The sequence below is a fragment of the Sphaerodactylus townsendi genome, linkage group LG02 (genome assembly GCF_021028975.2).
Source record: "Sphaerodactylus townsendi isolate TG3544 linkage group LG02, MPM_Stown_v2.3, whole genome shotgun sequence".
In the NCBI taxonomy this organism is placed as follows: domain Eukaryota; kingdom Metazoa; phylum Chordata; class Lepidosauria; order Squamata; family Sphaerodactylidae; genus Sphaerodactylus; species Sphaerodactylus townsendi.
In genome coordinates, this window is record NC_059426.1 from 68095365 (window position 1) to 68112550 (window position 17186).

The 17186-nt window shown below is 46.6% G+C and overlaps 1 protein-coding gene across 6 annotated transcripts in view; it reads right to left on the reverse strand.

Moving 5' to 3' along the window:
* Nucleotides 1–325: 325 nt before the first annotated feature.
* OBSL1 (obscurin like cytoskeletal adaptor 1) overlaps nucleotides 326–17186 on the reverse strand; it is a 66909-nt gene continuing 50048 nt past the window's right edge. For 5 of the 6 annotated variants that reach the window (XM_048486630.1, XM_048486633.1, XM_048486634.1 and 2 more), the window contains 13 exons: nucleotides 16118–16393; nucleotides 13613–13888; nucleotides 10008–10274; nucleotides 9483–9752; nucleotides 8572–8838; nucleotides 7793–8059; nucleotides 6940–7052; nucleotides 6520–6673; nucleotides 4880–5041; nucleotides 2666–2770; nucleotides 1964–2230; nucleotides 1467–1736; nucleotides 326–531 (listed from right to left, as the gene is read on the reverse strand). In XM_048486630.1, coding sequence (XP_048342587.1) covers nucleotides 518–531; nucleotides 1467–1736; nucleotides 1964–2230; nucleotides 2666–2770; nucleotides 4880–5041; nucleotides 6520–6673; nucleotides 6940–7052; nucleotides 7793–8059; nucleotides 8572–8838; nucleotides 9483–9752; nucleotides 10008–10274; nucleotides 13613–13888; nucleotides 16118–16393 — 2708 coding nt within the window. In that variant the 3' untranslated portion in view covers nucleotides 326–517. The remainder of the gene's footprint in view (nucleotides 532–1466; nucleotides 1737–1963; nucleotides 2231–2665; nucleotides 2771–4879; nucleotides 5042–6519; nucleotides 6674–6939; nucleotides 7053–7792; nucleotides 8060–8571; nucleotides 8839–9482; nucleotides 9753–10007; nucleotides 10275–13612; nucleotides 13889–16117; nucleotides 16394–17186) is intronic. The other variant, XM_048486632.1, reaches the window with a different exon arrangement.

The following is a 17186-nucleotide window of genomic DNA, read 5'->3' on the forward strand; positions in this document are numbered from 1 at the left end:
CTGAGGCTTGGAAATGCACACACATATGCACCTATTCTGTACTTGCCCCACATTGGGTCCTTTGCCTTGCTTCTGTAAAGCTTGATGCTGTTTTTGCCACCTCAAAAGTGCCACCTCATCACCCTGCCAGTTGTGCAGTGCATGGTGCAATGCAAGTGGACTCAAAGTTACAGACCTTAAGCTACAGTGTATTCAGCATTGTAGAGAGACACAGATAACATGCTTGGGTGCTTCCGTTCTCCCATGGGTCCACCTGCTTGATGGGAAAGGGTGTACCTTGTCCAGCATAGCAGTCTTACTTACCAAACCACATCAGGAAAAGAAATCAAGAATTGAACATTTAATAAAGTAGGACCTGTTTCCCTTGGCATGCAGAACAGGGAGACAGGAAGAGGAATTGTCTGTGTGTCTATTCTTCTGTTTGTCCATGCAACCATGAAACTTGCTATCATGACATCCTGCTGGCAGCCACGGCCCTTGTATACCCACTTCCAGCTCTCTTGCAGTCAGGACCTTCCTAAGAGTTGCACTCTGTGGAGAGAAGAACACATTAGGGAATGTGTGAGATGCAGGTCTCAACCCAGGCCCAAGATCACTCCCCCTCTGGAGGGCTTTTGGTGGGGGAGCATGCCACAGTTGGCAGAGGGGTGGGGAAACAAGTCCAAAGTCCTATCCCAGCAATCTGCCATCAAAGGAACATAACCAGCAGATGGTCAAACTGTCAATCAATTTGCCCCTCCCACCCAGCTGTAAAGGTAGGGCCAAGACGGGGAACTATCCTTAAAAGAGCCAGTCCAGAATCACTGGAGCCTGATGAAGAATGAAGAGAGGCAAGTGGGTCAGGAGTGGAAAGAGGAGTTGTCTACCAGCCCTTCAGAAGATGAGGATGGTGTGATGGCAGGGAAAGCCGTATTGAATGCCAACACCAGATAGAGGAGGCAAGAGAACAAAATAATTAGGAACGAAGAAATCCAAATGGAGGGTTCACAGTGGCACACTTCATGAGTTAGAGCCCTCCAACTTCAGTCAGCTGGGAACTGAATCTGCCCAAAATGGATTCGGTCTACTAATTTTAGTTAAAACAGTTGTGTTTGATATTAAGCCACTGAAGCATTTCTCCAATGTCTTTTATTTGGGGAATATGGGCCAGCCAGAGATGGCTACATCTGTGTGTTCCCTTCTTGCCAGAGGACATTAAAGAGAAATACAAGCAGCAGAAATAGAGGTACAGTTCAACCACCCTCCTTCGGTCAGAAGACATAGCCCAGATGCCACGCAATGCCGAAATCTGTCATTACCACACTTTGACTCATCCTTGGTTTACAGCATAATCCAATGCTCCACACAAGATGTAGATTTGGCCCATTTCTCCCATGTTCTCCCAATCAGTTATGCCAGGATTGTTTGCATTTTCATGTCCTGGAATTCCCCTCACCCCAGCCAACTGTGCTGCAGAGCACATGTACCTCGCACTGTGAGCCGGGCCTTGGAGCGGGCACTGCCAATAGTAACCTTCACTATCCCACTCATTCCAGGAGATGTCTGGCACAGTCTTAACCTATGGATGTGTCCCACACTCTCCATTTGCACTTGTGATCTGGGCTGTAACTCTTCCCCATTGAGGCTCCATTCAGGGGTGCATGTCAGAGGAGCCGATATTTCACACACAAACTGCGCCTCTGAAGGAGCCACCACTTCCACACTATGGAGGGCCCGTACCACCTGGATCCCTTCAGCTGCAGGGAAAGAGTACAACAGCATCAGTTTCCCCATATAACACACAGCAGGCTTTTTTTCTACCTTGGCACATAGAATGTCCCATCTCCTCTTTGTCCTCCCATCCATTCAGGCATACAATTCTATTCTTGATCATTTCTCTGCTGCTTTGACTGACAGCTCTTTGGTGACTAACCTGTCACTTTTCCCGGTTGTTTAGTCACTGCAAGCACATATTCCCACTTACCCTCAACTAGGAGACGTGCTGTAGAGCGATCATCTAGCGCATCACATGTGTACAGGCCCTCATCTGCAGGCTCAACACAATGGATGACAAGAGTTCGGTAGCAATCCAAGTTGCAGATCTCATATTTCTGGCCAGCAAAGATCTCTGTGTTGCCACGAAACCAGCGCACTCTCCCACGGGACTGGGACACTGTACATTCCAGTGTAGCTTTATGCCGGGCTAACACAGTCTTGTCCCGCAGTGGCTTTACAATGCGGATGGGGAGTGCTGTGGAAGGAGCAGATCGTGAGCCTCTGATCATCTGACTCCCCTGACCCAGATCTCTAACCTTCCCTCTTCCATCTACTTGGCAACAAGGCTTGGCTCTAGGCAGCAAGTCGTGAGCAGCACTCATTCCCTTTAAAGATATGTTTTTTTCAGAACAGCGTGAGTCAAGGAAAGAAGAAATCCCAGCCAACTAGAAAGTGAGACCCACACTTGCCCAGTTTAAATCTTCCCACTTGAACTTTTCACCTCAGCGTGTGTATGTAACACATATGTCAGCTGCCAACTTTGCAATGCAACTTCGTCACTCATTTCCATCCAAACAGCTTCTGCTTATCAATTGCTACCTACCTTCTAATACCCCTTCCCTTTTCCTCACCTATTGTCCCCAGCCCAAATTCACTAGTTGAGGCTGAAGGTCATCTGTGAAGCCCTTACCCTCCACTTCCAGGCAGGCTTCCGAAGTAGCTCCCTTGGCCACAAACTGGATTTGCCCTGCATCTTCGGGACGGACGCAGCATAGAAGCAGGAAGTGCCGGGTCCCTGGCAGAGAAACAAACAACAGGTGACAACATGCTTATGGGGAACTTCAGAGTTTTGCCACAACTTCTAGGAGGGAAGGCATTTAATCCTGGCAGCATAAGGTTGTAGCTGGGACAGTGGTGGCTGCGGACAAAGGCACTGTGTGTACCCAGAGGTGTATCTAAAGTGGGGCAGTCAGGACATCTGCCCTGGGCCACTTGGAGGTGGGCATCTTTGGTGCTCCCCTCTCTGTGGGCTTTGCCTTCAAAGTCCACATGGACCTCAGAGGCAAAGCCTGCAATTTAAAGCTAGACCCAGCCAGTCCAAACCCACAATTCAGGTCCAGCTTTAAACTGCAAGCTCAAAACCAGTGGGCCTGGCTAAGTCCAGTCCACTTTAAACTGTGGGCTAAGCCTGGCTTAGTTCAGCTGTCTATGGCTGGCTCCACTCCGAAGCTCCACCTCCAAAATGAGGTGGACTTTGCATGTGGAGCCAGCAGACTGCAGGGGAGGGAAAGGAGAGAAGGGTTTTCAGTTCTTGCTTTTTATAGATGTGTTCCTGTGTGTGGCTGCTGTACTAATTAAGAAAACCAAATGCCTTTTTTCAGACCATCTTTTAAGCATAAGGAAAATAATTATTGCATATGCACCAGTCATCTTTTTGCAAAGCAGGAGTTCTGCTGCAAGTTCTTAGCCATTTAATTACATTGTGCAGCTGTTTAGAAAGCACACTGTGAGCTTCAGGATGCAACAAATGACCCAAGTTTCCCACTCCTGCCATTCTATGACCTTTAGAAACCAAAGCATGTACAAACTGTATGGAGTGATCTGGCCATCTATTCCAGTGAAACCCATTATATGAAGTCCGTGGAAGAGAAATGTGCTTAAACTTTGGCAGGAGTGTGCCCCAGTGCAGTAATGAGACTGCCTTCCCCTTTATTGTGAATTATGAACTTGCATTTTCCTTTCATTTAAAAAAATGCTTTGAAGATTTTGCCATTGTTGTGCATATCCTCTTACATAATTCCAGTGAATTCCTTCTCTAGTGCTAGAATATGTATTTCCCCTGAACAATGAATGAATATCCCTCAAGCCATCGCAAAGCTATCTCATGATTAGCAAGGTTATCTCATCTCCAAGTATTTATAGAGGGGTGAGATACTGAGCAACTGATGCTGTACTGGGGCTGGCATTATTCCAGCACAGAACAACCTAAACAATATTTTCCTCTTTCTAAGGGAAGTCCACACAGGGTGAAGACACAATATTTTTAGAACAGTCACAGAAGCTTCTCCACACACGATGTTAGCATTATTTTGCACCTTTTGTTGCAGGCAGAAGTTCCTGCATGGTAAACATAGCTGTCAGTCCATCCTCCCCCTTAGTGTGTGTGTGGTGTCAAGTTACAGCTGACTTGTGGAAACCTTGTAGGATTTTCAAGGCAAGACTGGGAGAGTTCTGTGACGGGCCCAAGATCACCCAGCAAGCTTTATATGGAGGAGCAGGGACTTGAACTGGACTCTCCAGATTACAGCCTGCCACTCTTAAGCACTGCACCACTTCCTTTGAACCTACTTATCCTCTAAATAATGAAAATTTTAAAACATGGCAAAAGTAGGAGCTGCCAAGAGGAGGAACTGGGTCAATAATGTCAACCACTAGCTACATCTCAGTGTGCCACTGTTCAAACTGATGGCGCTAAAATCTTATAGAACCAGTTTCCTTAAGTTCATCACAGAAAAGAATAAGTACATTTGTACTTAATGTGGTGAAGCCATTTTGTAATTGGCACCACTGCTCCAGATACATTATATCTGTCTACACCCTCCAGAGCTTTGCCTCCACTGCAGTAGGAGCAGCTGCAGCTGCCATATCAGGTTCCTCTCCAGCTGCCCACAAGTAAATGCATTGTCTCTGCATTCACAGACATTTTTTTTAAATCAGGGGGAGTTAACCCCACCCTTTTTCAGTTTCAGATTTTTCAGCAACTCTGGGGAACACCCTAGTTTGAAGAAAAATCTGTTTGAGGTAAGTGTGCCCCCTATGTGTGGATTAAGGAATCCACAGATGGTGGGCATACTTGGGAATTAGATATATAAACGCAGGACCCTCTGTCATCACCATCACTTACCTTCCTGCCTTATTTTCACCGTGCTGGTTACTTTGATTCTCTCCCCATCCAGGAACCATTCGCCTTTCACTTCCTCAAGTGACACCTCACACATAAAGACCGCATTTTCATTCTCCCGAACACGCACATCTTCCAGCTCCCGAACAATCTGAACCTGACGTTCTGCAGAGAGGGAAACAGCCACTGTGTTTCCAAGAGCAAATCACAAAGGTCTAACGGAGAACACTAAAGTGCTGATCAAGGAACACCTTCTAATGATTACTGGACCCAACAGATAGACTTCCCTCTCACCAAAATATCGTTCCCAATAAGTCCCAGCCATGATTTGGAGCTCCTGAATAATAACAATGTATAGTGCCAAACCCTAAGAACATAAGAAGAGCCTTACTAGATCAAATGAGGTCCAGCATCTTGCTTACAACAGTAGCCAGCCACAAGCAAGTTCACAAGCAAGAAACCAAGGGAACAACTCTCCCCTGTGGTTTGTTCTCCAGCATGTGTTACTCAGAGAAATACTGTGCCTGAATATGGAAGCTCTTTTGGACTACCATGGGTAACAGTAGAGAGATCTAGCCTCTATTTGTAAAACTCTTTTGAGAAGCTATTTAAACACTTCCTATGCAGCCATCCACTCCCAGCACTGTCAAGCCCGATGCAGCTCCTTGATCATCAAGTCACGCAGTGTTCACATTACAAACTTCTGGTTGTTTCGTACTAGTTCAACCATCATTACTTAACCTAAAAAATCTGGGAAATGATGGGCTGCTAACCTGGAAGAGATTCCTTGCCCACAATAGAAGAATTACAGACAACTTCCAGCGTTACACTGGAATGACTACTATGCCAGGGGACATTTGTGAAGCACATATAGTTCTAAACTTTTCGGACAAGAGGCAGAGTGCTTAATCCTAAAATCAGAGTGGTTTGGAAATCATTCCCTTTCATTTCAGATTTGGGGTGGGGAGTGGGGGTGGCTGACCATCTTTCCCAAGTGAAAAGAAAGAAGCATGTTCTGCACAGACTCACAGGTATTCATAATTTGTTTGTGGTTTTTCATGTCCCAGAGTAGGCATGGCATTAAAAACAGGTTGTTTCTTGGTTCACATTAAGCTCTGAGGAGCTAAACATGATCATTTATCTTCAGCCCTTCCTGGTCAGACTGCTTTCTAATCCTCTCATCACAGAGTTGGAAGGGATTATAATCACCGAATGGATAGTCTTTGTTTAAGACCAGCAATCGTGCTTAAAAAAAAAAAAAGGCAACCCCCCCTCCCCCAACCATCCTAACAAAGGTCTGTCAAATATTTTATTGAAAGCTCTTAAGGACAGAGATTTCACTGCCTTCCCTTCTTGGGCATGCCTTTCCCTTGGTGAAATGTTCTTGCCGTTAGAATATTTTTAAGGAACATTTATGCTAAACGCGGCTTCCTGTGCAAGTTGTACATGCTTCAAGAACAAGACTCTGACTCATAGCAGCAGCGCTGATGATCAACAGCCCACCTTCATGGCACAAGAAGCAGCCGTTAGGTGGCAGGGAAAGATGTTGCAGCCTAAGGCAGAGGCGAGCAGACACCTTGGAATAGGAGGATGGAGGGCAACTTATAGGGCCCAGTCCCAGCTCAACAACAAGCTATACTCACCAAAAACACGCAGTCTGGCAGAGGCACGGCAGTCGCCAGCGTCACACATGTACTCGCCTGCATCCTCAAGGCTACAATGGTTAACCTGCAAGAGGCGCCGGCGACCCACTGAGTACATGCGACGGTTAGGTCCTATTTGGATCTCTTTCCCATCCTGCGATATCAGGAAGACAAAGGTTGATTAATGGCTGATCAGGGCAAGAGGAAGGAGAAAGCAAGGAAGTACCAGGTTGAGTGGCACTGTCAGGTGTGCCAAGGGCACAGGTGGGGCTTGGTGGGTGACATGAACTGGGACAAGCAAACCAGTTATGTTGGCTCACTCTTGCACAAGAAGAGGAAGTAGGAGAACAATTGTTCTCAAAAGAATGGGGTAGATCCAGGTAAGTTAAGGGAGGGAATAGCAGGGGATAGCACTCTCACCTTGTACCACTTCACCTCTGCCAGAGGCCTGGACAGCTCACATTCAAAGGTGGCTGAGCCTGTCTCAGGAATGCCCATATCCTGGGGAAAGCGCAGCATAGTGACTGGGGGCTCTGAAGAGACAGAGACAGTGTAAGTGGCACAAAGATGAATCAGACTTGGTGACTGAAAAGATATTCAGCAGTCAAAGTGCTGAGCTTAGCTAAACCAGGACCCACCCTCCAGCCCACCCTGGCAAAGCAAAACAGCTTGGAGTCCTTGTCCAAGTTCACTTTGGAGGATTCTTGCCCAGCAACTTCACCCTATCTACAACACTCCTAACCTGCCACAGCTATGAGAGCCTTCACTCTTTATGAGGTCCTGCTGGAACATTAATCTATTTTTACTAGTTTACAGTGCTCAGCCCATAAAGTGTAAAGAGAAAAGTACAAGAATGCTAGAACACAGTGGATGTACTTCAAACAGCCATAGCCAAAAGACTGACATTACCGTTTGTGGCAAGGAAGATTAAGAACACTGTTCAGGATAAGCTAGCTCTTCTGCACTGGGTGTGGGTAGTAAAATCTGAAGCTTTGCCTGATTGTTTTGTTCAGCTGTTGAAAAGCTCAGATGCAAGGGCACAACTGGGCAATATCACCACTGCAGTTCAAGGCAGAAGGCCTACAATACATAGTGCTCCAGTTCCAAACAACCACATAGGAAAAGGCAGACTCATGCCAGAAATCAGTCGCCGCCGCCGCCTTGTTTTCCATTCCTTCTCCCCCTCCACTCACTCCTGACTCGCTAGGTGTACAAGCACATAGCTCTCATCCACCACAGTCAATTTTTCCTTTCTCCTACCCTGCCCAAGTACCTCGGACCAAAAGGCGAGCGCTGCTCCTCACAGTGTCGGCAGTGAAAGCCACAGTACCCGAATCATCCAGAGTGAGCCCCATCAGCGTCAGACTGTGCATGCAGCCTGTGGTGCTCATTCGGCAGGTAGAGGTGGGTTTCATGCGGATGCCATCACGTGTCCATACCCCAGGCACATTGGCGTGGGATAATTCCAGCTCAAATGTCACGGTTTCCTTTTCAACAGTCTCCACATCCAGCAGAGGTTTCCTCACCATCACTCTTCGGGCTGGAGTTTGGGGAACGAAGCATGAGAGCTCACCACAGGGTCTGCTCTCCAGCAACAACAGCAGGTGGGGAAGCATGCTATAAGGTTTACATTCCCTTCCCAAGGGATGCAGTGCTCGGAATGCCCCAACATATCCCTCTCGCTGTCATGGAGCATTCCCTGCATAGCCTAGAAATGGGCATTCAATTCTGACTGGACCATACAATCTTTTGGGAACTCTTGCTAGTGCTTGATGTTTAATAGCATGGCAGCAGAGGCGTAGCCTCCAAGGGAATGGGGAGACCTACCAGGTGCGTGCCCGTGTGGGGGTGTGACAGGGGGCGTGGTGGGGGCATGGCGGGGGCGGGACAGGGGCGCTGGATGCACCAGTGCACTGGGCGCTTTTCCCCCTTGCTACGCCTCTGCATGGTAGAGCTATCAGCTGAAAAGACAACAAATGGCCACCATTGTGGCTAAAGGGATTTCCAATCTAGAACACACAGGACAGGGAAGAACCAGAGATTGGCACATACGTTCCACACTCAGCCTGGCTTGGGTACGGTCGTGCAGGCTCTCACAACGGTAAGTGCCTCGGTCGGAGAGTTCAACATTGTGAATGGTGAGGGCTCGCCGATGCCCTTGCGCCTCCATGGAGTATTTGGCAGATGGCTGGAGCAGGATGCCCTGCTTCATCCACTGCACTTCAGCATTCTCCAGGCTTAGTTGCACCTCCAAGTGCACATTCTGACCCTCCTCGACCACCAAATCATGCAGCGTCTGTACAAACAGCACCTGAGCCTCTGCAGGAAAAAACATCAAGGACAAAAGTTCAGAACAGGAATCTTCTGTAGGTCATATTACCTTTTCTAAACACTTCTTAGTCCATGATCTCTGGCTCGCAGTTTGGAGGAAACCCTGGATTTGTAAACTCCTCTATGGCAATTATTATGCAGAAGGCTAGGCATTTCGTATGTCTGCAAACACAGAGTTTGGTTCTGGTTTCAAAAGGAAAAGCTCTGAACCAGTAGAACTATGGAGGTAAAGCTTATAAAGCTCAGAAGACAAAGGTAGAATCTAAAGAGGACTTACAATTACATTTTACTAATGTGTCTTTCATGTTTAAAGTAGAAAGTTGAATCATGTCCAAGTGACGAATATAGGAAGCTGATTTTAATTAATTATAATTCAGAGAAACCACAGTATTTGAATTTTCTTGGTGCACAGGTAGAAACTATCTTGCTTTTGACTGACTGTAAATTTTGGGGTTCCATCTTGTATTTGGTCAGAGAGTTTGACATTATGGACGATGAAGGTTCGTTGATGCCCACCTGCTTCCCTTGAGTACTTAATAGATCGAGTAGAGCAGGGGTTGCCCTCTGACTGGCAGAGGTTGTGTGACCAGGCCCCAAGCTTTATGTCTGGTTTTGCCTTGCCTCTTACTTACCCTGTACACTTAGCCTAGCTGTGCTCACCATGCCTTCTGCGCTGACAGTTACTGTGCCACTGTCACTCAGTCGACACTGTTGTATTGTGAATATATGACACAGCCCATTTCTTGTTGTGGCAAACCGTTCACTAGGTACCACCTCTTGGCCATTCAGCTGCCACTTCAGGGCCACATTGTCTGGAGATATCACCGCTTTGAAGGTAGCGTTGTCCCCCTCCAACACTGTTAAGTTGTGCAGCTCGGAGATGATCTCCACTAACCTGGGGACTGAGGAAGAAGTGCAAGGTTTGTATTGGTCTCCTCTCATTTACCTCATAACCCCTCACAGAACAGCTATAGATTTTTATCTAGGCAGGGCCCCACATGCCAGTATTGTTCAGCTGTATGAAGGATAGATCACAGACGGTATCTGCCCTATGTTGGATCTTCAGTCCTCACACCTGCTATACAGAGGCACAGAAGATCCTGGACATGGAGTAATGGAATCAGAGGACTGTAAAGTCTAAGAACATTAGGACTCACTCTGCACTGTGAGGATAGCCAAGGTGCGGTCATCCTTGCTCTCACATGAGTACTCGCCAGCATCCTCCGGCCCCACATGGCTCAGGGTCAAAGAACGTTCTCGGCCCTCCGCCCTGATCTCCAGGCGCTCATTCGGTTCCAGCTCCTGGCCATCCTTCAGCCACAATACTTCACCTTTGGTTTTGCACAATTCACACCAAAACAGCACCGTGTCTCCCTGCAGCACCGACACATCTGAGAGACCCCGGACAAACTTCACCGGCAACTCTGAGGTGGGCAAAGAACAGAGCAGCTGCAGAGAACAGGCAGAAGAACAAATGCCACCCTATCCAACAGGAGTTGTCTGGAACCCTGTATAAAGTCATGATGTCACTGTGTCTCAAAGCGTCTTAAGAATCCCAAGAACCACAATTTCCTTTCTTTTAAAGTTTCCAGTCTTCATAACCATAAAGAAAGATTTGAGGATACTGTAACAGGATTTGCTAAAGCCTCAGAAATTAGAAAGATCTGGAAAAGGACTTCCTATAATTAGAATTTTTGCACATCTTTCTATTCTTCTTCAGAGTTGCTTGTCTTATTAATGTCAGTTCCCCAAAATGAAAAAAATCAGTAAGCCTACAAATGCACATTAGGCATGCCGGTTGCACCATTTGAGCATAGGAAATGAAGCTCCCTATCATACATCTTGGCAGCTGTGAGATTGAATTGTCCCAAGATACACACCAAGTCAAAATGTCAGTTGCTGCATCATAGAACAGAGAACATGGTGAGAAGAGATGGCAACTTTCTTGCAGAAAGTACTGAATGCTTTCAAAGGGGTTGAAAAACAAAGGCCCATTATACACAGAATGCTTACCTCAGGATTCTTTGCTGCTCTTTGATCTGAGATTGCAAATGCCTTAACAGACCAGGTGATCAGGAGCAACAGCCGCAGAAGGCCATTGCTTTCACCTCGTGCAGGTGAGCTCCCAAAGGCACCTGGTGGGCCACTGCGAGTAGCAGAGAGCTGGACTAGATGGACTCTGGTCTGATTCAGCTGGCTTGTTCTTATGTTCTTATGAGCTTGTAGTGGGGTCTCCTCATCTTTTTCTGTTTACATGCAAGGAGGCACTCACTCATGAGTGCACGGTTTTTCTGCAGAGAACTCTCCCGGGCCTGCTTCCCTTAACTCCGCCCATCAATTAATTCTTAAAGGCACGGATCTCATTACACCCGATAGTCAAAATTGTTGGTTTAGCCCTTTATATAATATTGCACTTATATCAAAATTACTGTTCCAAAAATAATCCCGTTCCCTCCCGATGAAAGTGGCAAAGCAATTCCCTGGACCACACATTGCTGAAGGAGGGATCATGTCTTAGAACTGATATTCCCCTGCTGCTGCCATGGGAGGCTTGTTATTTCAAAGCACTGTCTGTCATTATTATGTTGATATCTCAATATATCAGCATGAGAATGCAGAGGTTGGTGTGTGAGTGAGCTTCTTTTCTGTGACTTGAAGGAGCCAGCAACGTGGAAGGGTGGGGCAAGGGGAAAGGTGTGGATGGCAGTGTCAGGGAAATGGAGGGCTCGCTGTAGATGGAAGGAAGATGTCTGGGACAAAGCTGTATTCACTGGCAAATGTGCCTAGCTCTGGCAATGGAGAAAATTAAAATTGTGCTCGAAGTGGCATCACGGAGAGAAGGGAAAGTGAAAGCAGGCTTGAGGAAATATGTCCATACAAGAAATCTTGCCGCAATGGACATTTGCCCCCACCATGCAGCAGACACATTGTGCATAACAGGCCAAATTGAAAATTTGAACATTTCAGCACCTCTACAGCTCAAATCCAGATCTAGAGACCAAAAAGGATAGAGATCCTTTCACATCCGTGAAAGACAACTCTACACTCTACTGGTATCTGGCGATTAGGATTCTATTGCCTTTTTTATACATGAAGGATCCACCTAGCTTTTGTAGCTAATAGCCCTTGACAGCTCCCGCTGTTGAAAATTCAGCCTACTTCTTAATCTGGCCAGAGGATTGTCTTTTCTATAGTGGAAACTGTCATAGAGTTAAACAATACAAACCTACGCTCTAGCTGTATGTGCCTATCTCTCCTGCTAACTTCTAGCTTTATTTTTATTTATTTTACAAAGCTCTCAAGTTCATAGAGTTCCAAAATGACACACAGTTGAGGAAACAAAGTAACAACAAAAACAGCAATAAAAATAAAATACAGCTATATAGGAACAACGCTGAGGCAAATAGCAGCAATAAAATAAAGGACCAGGAAATGAAATATAACTATTAAAGGTCAGCAGAAGTAAACAGCTTTCTGTAAAACCTCTACAAAGATGTAGCCAGAAAGATTTCTCAAGGGAAGCCTTTCTAGAGATCTCAAGTCACCACTAAAATGGTGCTGCTATGTGTGGAGACCATTCTAGTTTTTCCATAGTCTGGAATTTAAGGCAAGGCCTCTCTGGGTAAAGGTAAAGGTAGTCCCCTGGGCTACCTGAAACCAACTTCTGTCAGCATCAAACTCAGAAAAGGAGCAGAGCTTTGACTACAGCATTGCAGCTTACCACTTTGTGTCACAGGGATTCTCTAACTCACCTTAGGGCAGAGCTGTAGCAACGGGGAACTGCACCCGGGGCATGCGAACGCCCTGCGCCCCTGCCACACCTGTCCCCACCCTGGAACGCCATGCCCTTCACCCTATCCCCTTGGCGCTACGCCACTGCCATAGGGAGGTCTGTATGGAACTACAGATGTTCCTTGAGATACCCAGAATACACACTGCTAGGACTTTATAGGTTAAAGCTGGCACCTTGAATTTGGCCTGGAAAATAATAGGCAATTCTTTCAGTAACTGTATAATATGGTTTCACTAACACCTGGCCAAAATTTGGCTGCAGTATTTCACAGCAGCTGAAATTCCTGCCTATTGTCTCATGTAAAGTACATTATAGTGGCTTAATTTACAAGATACTGGGTTATGGATATCATAAGCAAAATCTCAGCCAATAGAAACCCCAACTGGTAACTCTGTTGAAGCGCTCTAGGCCACTACTAACCCACGGAAATCCAAAAGCAAAATGGTGCCCAAGGGGAACCCGAAGCAATGAACTTGATATTTCAGTGACAGTTGGCTCCCATCGAGGACAAACCTTCTCCTAAGACAGCCCAATGAGTCTCCCATGGGGTTGTGAATCCCCAGGAGGCAGCTAGAGATCTCTTGCTATTACAGCTGATCTCCAAGCCACAGAGATCAGTTCACCTGGAGAAAATGGCCACTTTGGAAGGTAGACTCCATGTCCTCCACTCCCCAAACTTGTCCTCCTCAAGCTCCACCCCAAAATCTCCAGGTATTTCCCAACCCAGAGCTAGCAGCCCTCATCTCCCACCAAAACTAGCATCTGCAAGAAAAGGTTCAGCTCTCTACTGTCACTTAAGGCTGAAGAAGTCACACTTTTGAAATTCTGTCTTTAAAGGCAAAGCAAGCTCATTACATGCAGAGTGTGATGCTCCTTCCCATTCAAGCCTCCACATCTGCTACAGACCTCTGAACTATATCCAGTGTCATTTTGGATTGCCTCCCACGTTCCCCAACACAGACCTCTCACCTTTGACACTAAGCTCAAAATGCATCTGGTCATGATGGGAGTGGCATATGTATGTGCCCGCATCAGCCTTGCTCACATTGCTAAGCAGGAGACTGTGCACCCGCCCTTCTCTGCGTAGCTGGCAGTGCTCCCCTGTCACCAAGGCACCTCGAGGTCCTTCCCAGTTCACCACAGACAGCTCCTTGGAGATGATGGCCGAGAGCACTGCACTTCCCCCTTCCAGCACCAGCACCTTCTCCGGATGTTCTGGCTTCGGCACGAACAGCACTGGGGCCTCTGGCAGAAGGAAAGGAGCAAGAGAAATGTAAGGAAAGAAGGAAGAGGATCTCTTATCCCCATAGTACACCATTTCTGTTTAAGTTGTTTCTGTTTACCTCTCCTCCTGCTCACTCCCTTTAGTTGTCGCTTGGCATTGCTACAACTTTCCCATGTAGCTGCAACATGAAACATTAAAATCTGTATAGTCCCTGATGCCTTGGTCTGTGAGTTTCCTCTCTTCTCCACTGTGGAGAAACCCCAAGTACAATTTTGGGGTCAGATAGTTCATATACAGTACATTGGGCCACAAGGACCAAATATATGCTGTTCTGCTCAAGCTTCCAATGGGCCCCCATCCTAGACTCCCTATCCTTTCCTTGTATCCTTTTTACAGGCCCCATAGCCACCTGTTCCAATTTATGTCACAGGATCAGAAGAATGGCACCCTGGGAATAGTCTCTCATAAATGCAAGGAAGATAGGGGTGAGGAAAAGGCTGGAGACAAGATCTCACATTTCCCCATCTGAAACTCTACTAGGTCATGAAACTGGACAAAGTGATTGCAGTTTGTAGGTCAAATTTTTGAACACTCCTCTCTGGAAAAGTCTCCCAGAAAGAAGGGAGTTAGCACAGCTGATGTTCTGCTTTCATTTCACTGAGTTCATGTGGATAAGGTGATCCCAAACATATTATATACCTGGACTTCCAAAAGGCTATTGACAAGGTTTCTCGTAAAAGACTACTGAGGTGCTTTGCCATTGCCTTTCTCTGCAGAGTCTTCCTGGGTGGTCTCCTTTCCAAGTACCAACCCTGCTTAGCTTCCACAGTCTGACAAGATAAGGCTATACTGTGGAGGAACGGGTTTGCTTTGCCTGGCAGGCCCTATTCCGCTCCCAAGCCTCTCCCAGGGGTTGCCAACTTTTCCTGGGGAGGGCTAGCTTTCTCTCTGGGTAAAATGCTGCCACCACCTGACCGTTTGAGGAACTGCCTGCTGGGGAAGGTCAGGGCTCCCCAACTTCCTTTCCAACCATGAGGCCTAGCCTCAGTTTCCCCTGGTTCCCCTCTCCTGGGTTCCACAGGGTAGAGTGGAGGTCCCAGAGGAAAAGCTGCTCACCATCTGCCAGCCTTCCTCCCCCCTCCTATTTAGATAGCACATCAAAGACGGTGGGGCATTCGTGGTACAGAAAACTTTCCCCACATCTAAGGTTTAAAAAGTATTGAAAATAAAATGGTCACAAGTATATTTTAGCACTGCACCAGATTGAGCAAAGGTTTTCAAAACAAAGGAGATATAAACACAAATCCCCTCTCCCTCTCTCTAAACATACCCTAGCTAGCAGTTGTTGAAAATAGGGTAAGTCCTTAAAGCTTAGAAGGTTGCAATTCTCAAAGTGTTCCCATTACTTGGCAGGCTGAGTGAGCTCCCTAGATGAGCACATGGTTAAAAAATGGCTGCTTTCTGCACAGCCCCAGCAAGAGGTCTACTCCCTTCCGTGACCCAGCAGAAAGAGAAAGAGACGAGACCGCGCCTTTCTGCTCCCAGCACTTTTATCAGTTCCATGGCCCCACCCTCTTTTGACCTGGTAAGGCTGGGTCAAGATATCTTTTCCCCCTAGGTCAGGTAGCTCTTCCTGATGTTCCTTTGGCATCTTTTAAATCCTCCAAATCTATGATACCTGATTGGAGAAGAGGAGAAGGCGGGGCGGGGGGGGGGGGGGGGGGGCCCATTTCTCCACATATACCATGCTGCCTTCCCTGACTTTGAGCATAAATGTCTTTAAAAGGAGGTTACACATTCATGGAAGAGAAGTCTATCAAGGGCTAAAAGTCATGAATACTAAAGTGAACTTTCATATTCAGAAGCAGTAATCCTCTGAATTCCAGTTCTAGGAGGCAACAGTGGGGAATGTTTTGGCCACTATGCCGTTTTATGGCCTTACAGGGCAACTGGTTGGCCACTATGTGAGCGGGGATGTTGGACTAGAATGATAGATCACAGGTCTGATCCAGCAGGCTGTACTTATATCAGGCCAGGTTGGACCAGAACTATTCTTTCTGATGTGCTGGTGTTTTACTTGATGGAGAATTTTTTGTGCAGAAGTATTTAAAAGTAGTATCCTCCCACATGCAGTCTGAAGTGGTGCAATCCATTCTATCAATGTAAGTTTTGGCTATCGTATTTTGCAGGCCTGGAGTGGAATGCCTCGCTTGGAAGGCTGAGCATTTGGGCTTAGGGGCTCATCTTACCTCGCACACACATTGTGAAATGAACTTCATCATCTCCAGTATCGCAGCTGAAGATGCCGCTGTCATCTGGCTCAGCTTGTCTGATGGTGAGGCTGCGCACCAACCCGTCACTATTAATAACCACTCGTGGCCCGGGGTAAAATGGCCGCATGTTCTTCAGCCAATGGACTGTAGCCTTCTCATGGGAGAGCCGGGCCACCAATGTCACATTCTCTCCTTCCTGGACTTCTAAAGGCACCTGGGCATCACTTTTATTCACAATGCGCACAGGGGGTGCTGAAATAAAAAGAGAACCCTGTAAGCACAGAAGGGTGTTTTGGACGATCTCTGTAGCCAGGGTCAACTCTAGCATAAAGCAGGGGGCAGCAAGTGGCATATTCTGGAGTACCATTAAAAAGAAGCGTTTTTTCCCAATGCTATTTCAAAAAGGCTGTATTTGAATTCCAGCCACAACCAAGAGATTTCCTCCTCCAACCATTATGTGGTGGTGTCATTTAGGGACACACTCAGAACCGCCTGATGCAAATTTAGCACCTCCATATGTAATTCCCTGCAATTAATTGTTAACATTTTATACACAGTCATTCAGTGCAGTAAGAGGAGATCCTAGTGACACAACCAGGCCCTTCAATTGCAAATTATTATCATTATTCTATTTTTACAATCAGAAGGAGGGGCAGCAGAGGATTTTCAACCTCAAGCATTGAAATGTCTGGGTTCATCTCTTCACATAAGCAGGAGATGTTGTGGCGGTGCAGCGTTCACTAGACCAAGAATCTCAGTGTTATTTCCTACGGCAGGAAAGACTGGCGTGAAAGTGTGTGGATGTTGCCTGGTGGTAAGATATCATCTGAAGCAGAGTTAGGGAAGACTCAGTGGTCAGTGGGAAGGACTTTACAGTTGGGCAGAGTTGCTCTTTGGCCCTCCTCCTAGTTTGCAGGAACAAAATAAATTATGCAAAACAAGCAAATGTAAGCAAATTCCTTTAATTTGTTCAATAAATACAGATAAAATTCTGCTGTGCTGGGTGGAAAGCTGAATCACCTTGATAAACAATTTGGGGTTTTTA